Source organism: Vulpes vulpes, chromosome 10 (genome assembly GCF_048418805.1).
Source record: "Vulpes vulpes isolate BD-2025 chromosome 10, VulVul3, whole genome shotgun sequence".
Lineage (NCBI taxonomy): Eukaryota > Metazoa > Chordata > Mammalia > Carnivora > Canidae > Vulpes > Vulpes vulpes.
This window is the reverse complement of record NC_132789.1, coordinates 81385884-81399571: the sequence shown is the minus strand read 5'-3', so window position 1 is coordinate 81399571 and position 13688 is coordinate 81385884. Positions and strand designations below refer to the sequence as shown.

Sequence of the window (13688 nt, the reverse complement as noted above, 5' to 3'; positions counted from 1 at the left end):
AAGCCCCAATTCTGTATAAAATTGAGATATGTTAGTATTTCCTTGAAGGAGGGAATTTGTAAGAATTAAAGGAAATAGTGTGTAATGTGTGTAGTCTAGTTTCTAGATACTGTGTCCAACATTTTTTAGTTTTTATTAACAATATTAAAACATTTACTCTCTATTAGAACCTACCCTGTTCCATTCCTAGTGAAGATAAAAGTATTTTATTCCTAGTGTGTGGGAGTATGAAAGTATCCTCCTTGGTATTACATACTGTAAATGGAATCAAGCTTTAGGGTATCTAATTCTTTATTAAATACTTGAAATCTCTCTCCTTTTGTCTGAAATACCAGGCATTTGTTGAGTTACATTTTTCTGATCCTTATTATTATTTTTTAAAGATTCTATTTATTCTTGAGAGCCACAGAGAGAGAGAGAGAGAGAAGAGAGAGGCAGAGACACAGGCAGAGGGAGAAGCAGGCTCCATGCAGGGAGGCTGATGTGGGACTCGGATCTTGGGACTCCAGGATCACGCCCTGAGCTGAAGGCAGGCACTTTAACCGCTGAGCCACTCAGGCATCCCATTCTGATCCTTTTTTTTTTTTTTTTAAAGATTTTTAAAATTTATTCATGAGAGACACAGAGAGAGAGAGAGGCACAGACACAGGTAGAGGGAGAAGCAGGCTCCATGCAGGGAGCCTGACATGGGGGACTCGATCCCGGGTCTCCAGGGTCACACCCTGGGCTGAAGGCGGCGCTAAACCACTGAGCAACCCAGGCTGCCCTAAGTTGAAGAAGTTTATGAGGAAAGTTGTGTTCATTGTAATGTATAGTCTTTTTATTCTGTGCTAGTGTGTAGCCCATGGAACATGGAAGCCTTTTATTCCTCCAAAGATTTTATTTATTTGAGAGCGAGAGAGTGCACATGCTGCAGGCGTGCACAGATGGGAGGGGCAGAGGGAGAGGGAGAATCTTGGGCAGACTCCACACTTAGCACAGAGCCTGATGTGGGCTAAGTCTCATGACCCTGAGATAATGACTGAAGCTGAAACTAAGAATTGGATGCCCAACTGACTGCACCACCCAGGCTTCCCAACATGGAAGCCTTTTTCAAATTAACTTTTGTCGAATAAATAACGTTTCTTTTCACTTGCATCATGTCTGGCTTAAGGAGGGTAAGACTTCAATTAGGGAAGAATGCTGCATAATTATGGTACACTAAATAGGCATAGTTAGGTAATAAGGTGGAAAGACCAAGGATGTCATATTGGTCATCCTGAAGTAGTGGGGATTATGGGTAATTTTTTTTAGTCTAGACTATAGATACTTGGGGTCTCTTAAATATTGCTGCATTTAAGGACAGGTTTGGAGATTGTCCTGAAGACTAGAGATTGACTGGAGGAATTATAGGACAGAAGACTACAGGTAGTCTCATCTCCTCTTCCATTCAGACTGCCATCACTGTGTTCCTGCTTTGCCAATTTCTTGGCCACCCCAGAGTCTTTTCCACTTGCTGTCCTCTCTGCCCAGAATACTCAATAGTCATTTGCTATTAACACCTTTATTTTTATTTTTATTTTTTTTTCTATCAACACCTTTAATTCTTTATTCAGAAAGGCATCTTAGCAAGTCCTTTCTTCATCTCAGTTTTTACTATTCAAACCTATGTCTCAGCGTTATTATTTCTGCGGCCTGGACCCCACCCCACTGCATAGATGGCACTTAAGACCATCATTTCACATACTGATTATTTACTTAGTTTGTGTCTGCTCTAATTAGATTGTTGTGGAATATCTGCATTGCATATTGAAAGGAAATTTTTATATTAAATGTTTAATAAACTCAATTTTTCTGTCTACCCAAATTTCAGTTTTGTTTCTGTTTTCTTGATGATTGGCCCTTACACAAAGAATTACTGATAAAAGTTTTGATTTTTATCTTAATATGCATACGCGTGTGTGTGTTTAAAAATGCATCCCTATACTAAAGCTTGTATGAGCTCACTGGACTGTATCTTTGATTATTTGGGATGTAGTTGTGACTGGAGATTTTTATATGATATTAAGATAAGTTATTCATGAACGCATTTTTGTACTTTTAATTGTGGTTATATTTTTTTTCCTTTGTAGAAGTAAAACTACCACTGCTAATGATGTGAATGGAGTTAAAGCTTTGTCAAGTGATCAGGTATTTTTTTATTTAATGGTTTTAACTACTTTCTCCATATAAGCACATGAATTTAGTCTTCATTTTTTCTTGTACAATTTTAATGGAGTCAGAATCATCTGGTTCAGAAAATATTTGGTGACTTCCTAATTTTTTAAGTTTTCTTCTTTTGATTTTACTCTTACACGTATCTCAAACAAAAATGTTTTTAAAAGCATTTCTGTGTTGATTGGACTTCCTGACTTTGTTTGTTTAGCACCCGAAAAACAATGGGAACTCTTCTAGCCTCCCTTTGTCTAGAAAGGTTCTTAAGTCACTCAATCCAGCAGTCTATAGAAATGTGGAATATGAAATTTGGCTGAAGTCTAAGCAAGGTAAGTTAAACAATCTGTGTATTTTCTATAAATTTGCTTTGTGGCACCTGAAAATAATTAAGTCAACTTGATATTATACTGATATTGTTTACAGCTCAACAAAAACGTGATTATTCCATTGCTGCTGGCTTACAGTATGAAGTTGGAGATAAATGCCAAGTAAGTGATAGATGAAGAAGAATATTTCACATGAAATCTTCTTCTTCTTCTTTTTTTTTTTTTTTTAAGATTTTATTTATTCATGAGAGACCTAGGCAGAGAAGCAGGCTCCCTGTGGGGAACCTGATGTGGGACTCTACCCTAGGACCCCCGGGGTCACGACCTGAGCCAAAGGCAGACAGACCCTCAACCACTGAGCCACCCAGATGCCCTGATTTTACTTGAAATCTTAATTGATTCTGATAGGAACTAAGAAAAAACAGTTTAAGTTTGAATGTGTTATTAGTATGAGATTTCAGAATATGCTTAATCACATACATATTTTAATAGTTGTAAATATTTAGCTTTTTGACCCATTAGAATACATTACCAAAACTGTATGTTTATAAAAACCATGACATCTCATCAAATGATCCTTAAGAACAGTGTCAGTGTTTGATACTACTTGTTTGAAAGAAGTAACGATAACATCTTAGATTTTTAGATATTTTCATTACAGTTAGCAAATTACCAAAATTGATTCAAACTTGACATTATAGGCTAGTTTTGTTTTATGAAAGTCACCCTGGAAGATTTTGATAGATACAAAAAAGTTTTCTGTAGGATTAAGAAAGAGTGAATAGCAGTGAAAGGAGTTTTGCTGTTTAATTTGAATAAACTATTATACTGGTCTATAGTAGCTGGTTGTTAAAGGGGAACGTTGGATTAGATCAGTTCTCAATTTGGAGTGATTTCGCAGTCCTCACTCCCCATTTGGCAGTGTTTGCAGAAACCTTTTGTAGTCACAACCTGGGAGGTGCTACTGACATCTACTGGGTAGAAGCCAGGGATACTGCCAAACATCCTACGATGCTCTGAACACCCCCCTTCCCCCCCACCCAAGAAAGACTTGTCCAGTCTCTAGGGTCAATATGCAAGGCTGGAGAAACTGGATAATTTCCAAGGTTCTTTTTCTATTTTTTATGTATGAAAAAACAGTAATATTTTCAAAACAACCTATGTACACAAAAATTATTTGGAGGTAATTTTCATAAAAAATAGTTTTCAGTGAAGTGTTGCCTTTTTAAATTACTTTAAAATAGCCAATGACAGAGATTTTTCCTTGCTCTTGGAGGTTAACACTCATTTCCTGTGTGGTAAAGTGCCTTGTGAAAAGTATCTGATTGACCAGGATTATATCAGCATCAGTGACAGACTACTACCTTTCTTAAGAACTTAAAAAGTGTTCTGATTCTGAGGTATTGAAAGAAAAGGAAGAAGAGGATATGATTCATTTATGTTCTTCCTTACAGAATTGTTAGAAACGTATTATAATCACAGAACAGGATTATGGAATCTTTTGTTATAGTGATTTGGAAAACTTGGAAAAAACAGAAGAGTGAATCTAGGGCTTAGGGCCTCCCCTCCCTTCTCGCTCCCCCTTAACAGAGGATTACTTCTCTTATGGTGCATTTCTAAAACTGTTATTTGTTATTTTAAATCAAGCTTACTTCCTTTCACGTTGCAGTTGTTTTTGGTCACATAGGTGCTGTTGGTAAAGTAGATGGTAAAGCAGATATTTGAAATAGTTTTTTTCTTTTTTAGAGTATTTTGTTTCTATACCTAGTAGACTTCTCATTTGGGTAAAATTTAATTGAAATTCTTCGATGGAAACTGCTGTGACTCAAAGGTGATCCTTATTTACTCAAGGATTTAAGGTGTAGTTTAAACTTTCGATATAGATTAACTTCAGAAAGATCTGTTTTATTGCTAGACTGTTGAAGAGAGGAAGGCAAAGTGTCCTCTTGTGGTTAATGAAGGTGGAGACATCAGCTTTAGGACTTGGATCTTCTAAAAGAAGTGGGAGGTTAACTTGCAGCAGTGCTACCTACATCGGGCCCCTAGTGCAGTGATTGGCAGGTGCCCTGTTCCCTGAGTACCGTTTGATTCTGGGAAGAAACCTAAAGACTTCCTCTTGTCGGTTTGCTATTAGGTAATATGAATTGTGTATTAGAGAATATGTCATGGTTCTATTTTTATGGAGAAGAAAGGTCACAGTTACACAATTTAAATATTGGAAAAGTGAGAAGATAATAGTAATATTAGTTGCTCTCATTTATAGAGTGGTTGCTGTGTACAAGTTAGTAGTGTCCTTTTTGTATATCATATGTACCTCATTCCATCTCCATGAGGCCTATGACCTAGGTACTATTATTAGCTCCATTTTGCATGTGAGGACACTGAAGCATGAAATCAGTAACTTGCCAGAGGTCATATTGCTGGTAAATAAAAAAGACAGGCCTAGAACCTTGGTGTATGTGGTGCTATAGCCCTTTGTTCAGAACCAGGGCATGCTGCCACTCTTGTTTGGAGCCTTGATAGGTTGTGCTCCTACTTCTCCCTGAATTACTGAGAGAAACATTTTATAAAATTTTGGAAGTATAAACAAAGAAAAGTAATTTGGCTAGAGGTACAGAGGTCTGGGAGGTCAGAAAAACACTATGGTGTGCCCTTTTGAACTTGGTTGTGTTTTTAACAGTGTATAGTCATTTTCTTTTTCATTGAAAACAAAATAAAAATTTAAAAGGTGATCACTGATGCAAAGGAAACAAGTGACTGATTTTTCTTTCTGGAATTGTTCAACAGGTCAGGTTGGATCACAATGGAAAATTTTCTAATGCAGACTTTCCAGGGGTTCACTCAGAGAATGGACCAGTTTTGGTTGAAGAACTTGGAAAGAAGTATGTATTGCTCTTCAACTAAGGCGTTTATTGTCTCTCCCACTTATTGTAATCATGAGGATTTCTAAATGGCCCTGTGTGTTTGTAAATGAGTCAAAGATAATTGCCTATGTGTAGAAAATGTATTCGTTTAGAACTTTTCAAGTTCACATTTGTGTTTTCCATGTGAACAGATTTTTAAAAACTTGCTGCTTACAGTTTAAAATGTGTCATTCTTCACAAAGGCAGTTTGGGAAATTGATTCTATCGTAACTGTTAAGTGGGGAGCATTGGAGGACAGGGACCATATTCATTTAGAATTTTCACTTAGTACTGTATTGCATGTACTTAGATTTCCCTAGATGTTTGTCACATGGAGTAGTAAAATGCTGTGGTTGACTTGCTGTGGTTGAGTCTTATGTTATAGCGCCTTTTGTTTCCATTGTCTCTATTAGGAAACAGGGTAATAAGTCACACCTAAAACTTTACTGGGAAAATTTCAAACATAACACAAATCTAAAGAGAGTATAGTAAACCCCACCATAAGGATCTCCCTGTTTTATCAACTAACAGTGTTTGGCAATCTTTTTCTAATCTCTTCTCCCTAACCCCCTTTTTAAAAAATGGGAATGGATTTGAATATTTAAAAGCAAATCCCAGATACCACATCATTTCTTTTTTTTTTTTTTAAGTGCTGAGCAATTTATTTTTATAAAATCTTATTCTTTTGTTACATATTTAATCTTAAATATTCTTCCTGTCTAAAATGTTCGTTATATTACAACTTTTTCTCTGTTTCTTATCTGTTCAGGATGAGACAGTACCTTATTTAGAATATCTTTGACATCCCATCATTTTTTAATAGATACCTAGATGCTTATATGTTTCTCTAACATAGTAAGAACTCTTCCCTCCCCACATTAACTGTAGTATCATCATCACATTTCACAGAATAAAGTCATTCCTTTTTTTTATCCAGTCTTGCTTAGATTGTGTTTAAGGTCTTTTAGTCTTCCATTTTTTTAGGTTAGAAAATATGCTTTTGATTTATGTCATCTTAGTTGATTAGAATTACATCTGGATTGCTAAGTGCTTTGTACTTTAATTTTTAAATAAGAACTAAAACTAATTTATTTTGTAAATTAAAAATACTCATGCAGAATACTTAGGTAGATATTTTTACTAGGAATACCTTGTTGTTATAAGTGTTTTTCTTTTGAAGACACTCCCCGAAGAACCTCAAACCACCTCCCTCAGAAAGCTGGAACACCGTATCAGGAAAGAAGATGAGAAAACCTTCCACTTCTGGACAAAATTTCCACTCTGGTTAGGATTTTATCAAATTAGTTTTTTTTTTTGAGGGCGGAGGGGAGGATGTTGGTACTTGGAATTTTTTTAAATAGGAAAACTATTTAAAAGGTATTTTTGGCTTCTTGTCACAGACATGGATTACAGAGGGCCAAAGAATCCAAGCAAGCCAATAAAAACTCCATCAGCACTACCTCCTCGACTCCAACATCCTTCGGGAGTAAGACAACATACATTCTCTAGTCATTCTGCAGGGTCACAGTCTCAGAAACCCTCCAGTGAGCACAAAAATCTTAATAGGACACCCTCACAGATCATAAGGTAACCTTCCTGAATGTAAGAGAAATATAAATTGAGTGGCATTTCCTTCATCTGCCACATTACATGCATTTAAATTTAAAGTTACAACTTTGTGTTCGTTTACTTGTCTGTACTATAACAGTAAAAGTATTGTTGATTAAATATACCACGTGAGGATTTTAGTTCTGTATAGTTAAATGTTTAATTCTCTTTAAATCAAAGTAATTTTAGGGCAAGGCATCTTTTTTGAATAATTTTTCTTCAGATGTTTTGAGAGACCTTATTCCCAGCAAAGTCTTATTCTTGCACTTTTTTTTTAAAGATTTGTTTATTCATGAGAGACAGAGAGAGAGGCAGAGACACAGGCACAGGGAGAAGCAGGCTCTTTGCAGGAGCCCGATGTGGGACTTGATCCTGGATCCTGGGATTACGACCTGAGCCGGAGGCAGCTGCCCAACCGCTGAGCCACCCAGGCATCCCTTATTCTTGCACTTAATAGTTTTCTGGTAGCTTGCATTTTGTTAAATACTGAATGCCAAATTGCATTTCTATTCCTAGGTTACGAATGTTCCCTTTATATAGGAACTTAACGAACTTAACCAAAATGTTCGATTTACTTTATTCTGATAAGTTTGGGTTGTTTGTGGTAAGTGCCTTATATTAAATGGGCCTATAAGTTTTATAAGTCAGTGTAAACATGCATATTAGTCTGAATATCCAGAGACAAGATGAACTTCAGGATCATAATTTTCCTGTGCAGTGCATTTTATTTTTTCCCTAATCTGCTTTTCTGTGGAGTATATAGTACTTTGGAGAAACTTTGAGAGGATGTGTTTTAGTTGAGGCCGTCCTTTTCATGCAAACTTAGCCATTGGAGCCCCCCTTGTAGGTTACTGTGACCAATGCCTTCGTCCTTCCAAGCTTCCTTTTTCCAATTGCCTGGGCATCAGCTTATGTGCTTCCAAGTTCCGGTCTTAAGTTCCTTTATTTCTGGCTTTTGGGCAGTCCCCTTTCTTGGGAATGTACTTTTTTCCTTTTTTTAGAAGATATTTATTTACTTATTTTAGAGAGCACACTAATTGGGGAAGGGGCAGGGGGAGAAGGAGAGGGAGAGAATCTCCAGCAAACCCTCATCTGTGTAGGGCTTAATCTCACAACTATGAGGACTCTGAGAACATGGTGTGAGCCAAAATCAGGAGTCAGACGCCTAACAACCACCCAGGCGCCCCCTTAACTTTTTGTCATTAAAGACTGCTTATGTAATGGAGATCTTCAAGGTAGAGTTGTAGGTTCTTAGGCTGAGATACACGAAATACTTGTTAGTTTTCTGGGGCCATGGCAAGGTACCACAAACCGGATGGCTTAAAACCATAGAAATTTATTTTCCCAGGTCTGGAGGCTAGAAGTCTAAAATCAAGTTGTCAGTAAGGCCATATGCTCTTTCTGAACACTCTAGGGGAGAGTGTTTCATATCCCTCTCCTACTTCGCCTATTGCCTGTAGTCCTTCGTATTCCCTAGCTGGTGAATGTATCACCCCGGTTTCTGCCTCTGTCATCACGTGGTGTTCTCCCTGTGTGTCTGTTTTTTTTCTTTTTTCTTTTCTTTTTTTTTTTTAAATTTTTTTTTTTTTCAATTTTTATTTATTTATGATAGTCACAGAGAGAGAGAGAGAGAGGCAGAGACACAGGCAGAGGGAGAAGCAGGCTCCATGCACCGGCAGCCCGACGTGGGATTCGATCCTGGGTCTCCAGGATCGCGCCCTGGGCCAAAGGCAGGCGCTAAACCGCTGCGCCACCCAGGGATCCCCCCTTTTTTTTTATTATTATTATTTATTTATGATAGTCACAGAGAGAGAGAGAGAGAGAGGCAGAGACACAGGCAGAGGGAGAAGCAGGCTCCATGCACCGGGAGCCCGATGTGGGATTCAATCCCGGGTCTCCAGGATCGCGCCCTGGGCCAAAGGCAGGCGCCAAACCACTGCGCCACCCAGGGATCCCCTGTTTTTTTTCTAATAAGGATATTAGTTGTATTGGGTTTAGGGCCCACCCCACCCTACCTTAGTATGACCTCATCTTAACCTTAGTATGACCTCATCTTGACTTGATTACTTCTGTAAAGACCCTATTTATAAATAAAATCATATGCACAGGTACCAGGGGTTAGGATTTGAATATATCTGTTTGGAAAGAACAGTTCAATCATGAACACCAGTACTTCATTAATTACATTTTTCTTTTTAGTCTAACAAACTATTATGAATAGGAAATTAATTTATGTTGTTCAAAGTCTGAAACATTCCGAAGTTTGTTCATTCTGGTAATTCTTCCTATCCCTATTTTCCCAGTGATGTAGTTTTCTTCTGTAGAGGCATCCAGTGTTTATAGATTCTTGTGTATCCCTACAAGGAAAACTTACATATGTGTAAAAAGTACATATATATTCACAAACCAAAAGTTCTAATGAGAACAAATGGTTAAAATTCAGTCAGAAGAAGGGATGTTACCTCATTCCTGAAGATTGGTCTATATAGACAATCCTGAGAATTAGCCTGGGTAAAGAGTGGTCAGGGCCTTGCATTCTTGGCACGATCAGAGCAACAGTGCTCAGGGCCATTCAGGGCTCCTGGTGGGTTATTGCTCCCAGCAGACAGAATTGGAGTCATTCATTAATCAACTGGTTGTGACTAAAGTCTTTTTGGACATTAGACTCCTCTAACATCTGTGCAATCTTATTCAGAGCAGGCACAGTACCTAAGAGGACCAGCTTATTTTGAATATTAACTTTTGAAACCTAAAAATGTGAAGTACATACATGAAGGTCATAGACAGAATGAAGATTTTCCTTTAACAAAATTCTCACTTTTTTAATAGATTAGAAAAACATTTTTTTCCCTTGAACACAAAGGTACTCTTTAGTGTTTTAAATATTAAAGAAAATACATATAGGTTACTAAATGGCTGATTTTTTTTTTTTAAAGGATCCTGTTTATTTATTCATGAGAGACAGAGACAGAGACATGGGCAGAGGGAGAAGCAGGCTTCTTGCAAAGAGCCCAATGTAGGACTTGATCCTAGGCCTGGGGTCACCCAGAGCCAAAGGCAGACACTCAACCTCAGCCACCGAGACGTCCCCTAAATGGCTGATTTTATACTTTTGTTTACCATAAACTGAATTTATGGCTAGAGTGTTTGTGGTGTTGTATCCAATCTCCTAGGAATTGGTAGAATAATGAGAAAGTTGTGAAATGTCTTTGTCTTCCTAGGATATTTTTTTATATGTTAGCTACTTGATATATAAAAATACTTGCTGGCAGAAGACAGTGTGTATGTAATACATAGACATGAAGCTTTAAAGAATTTTTTTTAAAGATTTATTTATTAATGAGAGACATACAGAGAGGCAGAGACATGGGCAGAGGGAGACTTGATCCCAGGATTCAAGGATCACAACCTGAGCCAAAGACAGCGGCTCAGCCGCTGAGCCACCCAGGCACCCCAAAGAATTTTTTGATGTTGTAACTAATTATATAGGAACCTCCTTGGATTTGTAGTGTGCCTTCTCCACTGTGGTTGAGAGGAATTTTGTTAATATATTGAAACAAAATTAGGAGACCACTGATGATTAAATATTCACAGAGTTTTAAAACTAAAGTATGGAATTTCATAGTTAATAGTCCAATTGATTTAAGCTCATTACTTTATCTTGACTTTATTTCTTAAAAAAATTTTTTTTTTAAGATTTTATTTATTCATGAGAGACAGAGAAAGGGAGAGAGGCAGAGACACAGGCAGAGGGAGAAGCAGGCTGCATGCGGGAAGACTGATGTGGGACTCGATCCGGGTCTCCAGGATCACGCCCTGGCCGAAGGCAGGCGCCAGACCCCTGAGCCACCCAGGGATCCCTCTTCTATTTAACACATCAGTTTTGAACTCTTTTAGTTACAGAATAAAATAACTCTAATGTTGGACGTGAGACCTTTATGACCTCTCACTTTTTCATTTCCTACTGGTATTGGTCTCTCTCTTTGGAGATAATAAAATAAATCAGCGCAGGATTGCCACGTATGCTTTCACTGTGCAAGTGCTGAAATAATGTAATGTTGCTGATTATCTCCTTTCCAGCTAACTGCAAATAGGAAGCATTTGGTTCTTGCTGTGTGATGGGTGAGGGTGAGGTGGACAGTTTGGGTGATGGGACACAGTGGTGAGATAGTGTTAGCTTTCCAAGGAAGCCTGGCACTTGCTGAATCCTCTCTGGAGTCTGAGGAAGACTGGTCTGTGAATTTGAGGGTCCAGTTTGCCTTCTTTTCCTCTGTTGAAATGAGGGTGTGATTTTATAATTTATTGTTTATTTTTTTAAAAAGATTGTATTTTTATTTATGCATGAGAGACACACAGAGAGGCAGAGACACAGGCAGAGGGAGAAGCAGGCTCCCTGCAGGGAGCCCGATGTGGGACTTGATCCCGGATCTCCAGGATCACACCCTGGGCCGACGCGGTACTAAACTGCTGAGCCACCTGGGCTGCTCTAGGGTGTGATTTTAAATGGGACTATGTGAGGACATGAAATGGATATTCTTTATATATATACACATATATATGTGTATATATATGTGTATATATATACATATATATGTGTATATATATGTGTATATATATACATATATATGTATATGTATATATATATATATATATTTTTTAATCAGGTGGTATTGTGTCCTCACGTTTTTGTTTTTGTTTAAGATTTATTTATTTTATGGTGGGGGCAGGGCAGAAGGAGAGAATCTCAAGCAGACTCCCTGCTAAGTTTGGAGCCCAACACAGACTTTGATCTCGTCACCCTGAGATCATGACCCGAGCTGAAACCAGGAGTCAGATTTTTAACGAACTCTAACACCCAGGTGCCCTGTGTCCTCACTTTTAAAAGGAAGATTATATGTCTTGACATTGTGACATTGTATTTTTCCTGTATGTTTTGGATTTTCATTTCTACTCTTGTGGAACCGTTAGACATGGTAGAAATAATATTCCTATTGCTTATAATAGTTACAAGTCATAAGCATATTAGAGTTTTGTTATAAGCTACTAAGCTATTCATGGATTTCTTGTCATCCTTCTCAGACCATAATTATATTGAGTTGATGGCTGTCTTATCTCTGCACTTAGTAAGTTAGTATCTAGTCTGGTGTATTTTAATTTTTATTCTTTCTAGCTTTTCATCTCTCAGTGGTATCATCAGAAAACGGGAGAATAGTCCTCGTGTCTGCTTTGAATGGTTGCCCTTAGTACAGAAAATGAGAGTGCTCCTGAGATCCAAATTAATAACTTTCCCTTCATTTAGAAAATGAATTTTGTGACAGTATTGGACTATGACACAACAAAGAATATATATAGTGCTTAAATTTCTACCATGATGGAAAAAAGTTTTCAGTTATTTCTATACCACTTGGTACAGTGAGTTATGTTTTTTCTTTTTTTCTCTGTTTTTAGTTTTGACTGTCATGTGGCCTAAACTATAGGAACTTCCATTTTCTAAACATTCATTAGTCAGGCTGCCAAAAGTTCTATAATGTCACAGTGTAGCTAAATTAGTCAAATATTTGTATTGCAAAAAGGTATTTTATTTTAGGTACTCAATATATTTTGTCTTTTTCATGACGAGAATGTTTTATTTGACAGAAAACCTGATCGTGAGAGAGCTGAGGATTTTGATCACACGAGTCGAGAATCTAACTATTTTGGCCTCTCCCCAGAAGAGCGCAGAGAGAAGCAAGCTATAGAAGAATCTCGTTTACTCTACGAGATTCAGAACAGAGATGAACAGGCTTTCCCAGCCCTTTCCGTATGTATGAAAAGAGATTTTAAAAGTTCTTTAGAAGTCTATCCTTAATATAGTTTTTATATTAAACTGTAGTTTCTAATCGTAGACTAGTAATTTTTAAAGTAAAGGTACCTTAAAGTTCATGTAGTTTCCCCCTCTTTATACATTTTTCATGAAGAAGATGAGGTTTGAAAATACTACTCGTTGGCAGAGTTGAGACAAGTAAGTTGGTTAGCTCTTCCAGTTCAGTATTTTCTCTTGAACCAAAACAAAAATAAATTTTGCTACCTAAAGTTATGTAGTAGAGGTTCACATTCCATAAACAAGATATGTCTATAGAATCAGGAAACTCTTTTTAGTGTCCTTTACTGATCATACCAGGACCTAATTAATACGGTAAGAATTGTCATTCAGTGTTTGCTGTTAGAGGTGGTGTACATGTAATCCTGTGGCTTGCCCTTGCTCTGTGTGTCAGACACCGGGCTGTGATGGATACTTCTCTGATGAAAGACATGTTCTCTACTCTTGGTTTTCTAAATTCTTTTGGGAGAGTTAACAGGGATGGGAAAACAGTTCTCATGTAAAGTGTGAAGTGAAATGCTCTTATGAGGAGGGTTCATTGGCAGCACATGGAGAAAGGTAACTAATTCACTCTGGGGCACTGGAGGCCTTGTGCCTGTGAGCTTTTTATTGGTAAGTGTACCAAGTACTGTGTGATTCAGAGTGGTGGTTGGACACTTTTTCCTAAGATGGATGCTACCGGGTATACCAGTATTAAAAATTAAAGCACCATATACTCAATTCTCTGGCTTCTGTGGAATCCTTTAGAGGTGTGAGTGAGATGCTCTGCTGAAACTGCTGTTCTGGAGTAGTAGTTCA

General features: G+C 37.6%; 1 protein-coding gene across 1 annotated transcript in view; it reads left to right on the top strand.

The window, feature by feature from the left end:
- The window catches only part of OTUD4 (OTU deubiquitinase 4), a 45488-nt gene that overhangs the window by 19734 nt on the left and 12066 nt on the right, over positions 1-13688 (top strand). Inside the window, exons 8-14 of the mRNA XM_026018143.2 lie at positions 2112-2169; positions 2405-2522; positions 2617-2681; positions 5307-5401; positions 6603-6706; positions 6823-7009; positions 12668-12830. Of these exons, the coding sequence (XP_025873928.1) occupies positions 2112-2169; positions 2405-2522; positions 2617-2681; positions 5307-5401; positions 6603-6706; positions 6823-7009; positions 12668-12830 (790 nt within the window). The remainder of the gene's footprint in view (positions 1-2111; positions 2170-2404; positions 2523-2616; positions 2682-5306; positions 5402-6602; positions 6707-6822; positions 7010-12667; positions 12831-13688) is intronic.